Here is a 2,391-nt window from a genome sequence, read left to right on the forward strand (position 1 = left end):
TTGTCATATGTTGTTAATGCAGTTATGATATTAGAAGGGGCTGGCCCTATTAAAATTAGCAGTACAGTATGCCAGCTACTGAGGGAACTTCAGGAATTGATCTGGGGAAGAGATAACAAGTCTTTTGTCCAGCATATCAGAGCTCATACAGGCTTGCCTGGTCCTCTAAGTGAGAGAAATGATCTTGTGGATTGATGTACCTGAATGGAGTGTATCTTCTTAAGCTCACCATTGGATCAGACCCAACAGTTTCATCAACAATTTCATGTGCCTACCAAAACCTTACAGCAGAAGTTTCATCTGTTGTTGGCAGATGCTCAACAGATAGCTTTAGGGTGTCAACAGTGTATCACTTTTTACCATCCCCCTAGTGTAGTGGTTAATCCTAGAGGCCTTTTACCCCTAAAGATTTAGCATACGGACGTAACTCACATATCTGGATTTGGGACTCTAAAATACATTCATGTTTCTGTGGATACCTGATCAGGTGTCATTCATGCTACTCCTATGATTGGGGAAAAGGCACACAATATTATTGGACAGTGCCTAGAAGCCTGGGCTGCTTGGGGAATGCCCCAACACTTAAAGGCTGATAATGACCCAGCTTAAACTGCCCACTCTTTCAAATCCTTTTGCATACAGATGGATGTGCAGTTGACCCATGGCCTGCCTTATAATTCCCAAGGACAAGGTATTGTTGAGCAAGCACATCGCACTTTTAAGGAATGCATAATTAAACAAAAAGGGGAATAGACCATTGCAGAACTCCCAAGGAACAGATAAACTTAGCCCTTTTTATTCTTAATTTTTTGATTATGGATTTTGATGGCCTTTCTGCCACTGACCGACATCAGTGTCAGGTGGGCACATTGAAAGGTTATGTGAAGTGGAAAGATGTGCTCACTTGCTTAGGGCATAGGCCAGATACTGTCCTGGCATGGGTGAGGGGGTCTGTTTGTGTGTTTCCCCAGGACCAGCAAGATCTATTGTGGATCCCCGAGAGATTGACTAGGAGGTGCAGCAAGAATGAAGATCCTGCTGTTGCTGACACTTCTCAGTGTGACCCTAGTGCTGTTCCAAATGGAGCCCTGGTGGGGGATACTATCGGTGTTCCCCAGACCCATGCTGATACACCATGACCTTTAAACCCACTCCTGTATGTGTTTATCTTCCTTTTGTGTGTATTATTAGTAATGCTAGTCAGGAGTTTTGGGAGGTTTTGGTATGCTCTAATAATACCTGTTTTTATACACAATGCTGGGATGCACAAAAGTTTGCTATCGCTGTGGTTGCTCGTATGCCCAGATGGGTTTTAGTTCCTGTGGATGGCCCCCATGCTATAACTCTATTTAGACGAAAAGGAGATTTCAGCATCACTGCTGCTATAATACCAGGTATATCCCTTGCCACAGTAGGAGCAAAGACTGCTGCCATAGCTATGAGTCATTCCGTGCAGACAGCCCATACACTGAATAATTTTTCTTCCAATGTGGCACATGCTCTTGATGTGCAGGCGGGCATTAATGTTCAGCTTAAAGGCGGCCTAATGGTGGTCAATCAAAGAATTGACCTGGTACAAAAGCAAATTGACACACTCTGGCAGCTTGCAAAGCTAGGTTGCCAGTGGGGATACTCTGGCCTATGTGTGACCAGTATTCAGTATGAAAATTTTACGTGTTCAGCTAATCTGTCTAAACAGTTGTCAAGTTATCTTCTGGGTAATTGGACTGGAGAATTCGACTACTTAATGGATCAGCTACGTGTAGCCATCATGACTGCGAACCGCACATGTGTGGATGCTGGACTGGCTACAGGATTGTCATCTTGTATTGCTGCTGCTATGAATCACCTGAGGGAGTCGCCAGGTATGGGAGCCCTAGCTGGACTCTTGCTGCTGGTCTCTCTAGTGACTCTGTGGTGTCTCTGTAGAATGAGGTTTGTCCAGAGGTGGCACGTGGCTGTGTTGGTACAGGTATTTGCAGTCATTGAGGCAGGACAGTCCCCTCAAGCCTGGCTTATGGTCATTCAGAAGACCTAGTTGCACCTCACCCCTGAGTATGTGTGAGTGACCCTTCCCAGTGACGGGCAACTTCCCTTCTACCTAAGGCATGGAACCTTTTGACGATGAGGTGTCCTAAGACGGGTTTAATGAAGGTATGTTCCTAAGATGGGGGGGGGGGACTACATGCTCAGCGGTGCCTTTGCCTGCTTGATTAATTAAACAAAAAGGGGTAACGGTAGGGAGCTGCAGCATGCCATGCCTCAAAGATGGTGCTGGTTTCTGCCTTCCACCCTCCTGAAGGTGAGTGCTCCTTGTAGTAAACAAGTCCTTATATGGCTATGCCTGCCTCTCCTGCTAGCTTCTGCATAGTGACAACCTATCTGCATGAC

General features: G+C 45.8%; 1 protein-coding gene across 1 annotated transcript; it reads left to right on the top strand.

The window, feature by feature from the left end:
* Positions 1-1,297: 1,297 nt before the first annotated feature.
* LOC147997944 (endogenous retrovirus group K member 13-1 Env polyprotein-like) lies at positions 1,298-2,038 on the top strand. The gene has a single exon (XM_087601368.1). The coding sequence runs from the start codon at positions 1,298-1,300 to the stop codon at positions 2,036-2,038; it is 741 nt and encodes a 246-aa protein (XP_087457494.1).
* The last annotated feature ends 353 nt before the right edge of the window (positions 2,039-2,391 follow it).

The sequence above is a fragment of the Rattus norvegicus genome, chromosome Y (genome assembly GCF_021556685.1).
Source record: "Rattus norvegicus strain SHRSP/BbbUtx chromosome Y, alternate assembly SHRSP_T2T, whole genome shotgun sequence".
Lineage (NCBI taxonomy): Eukaryota > Metazoa > Chordata > Mammalia > Rodentia > Muridae > Rattus > Rattus norvegicus.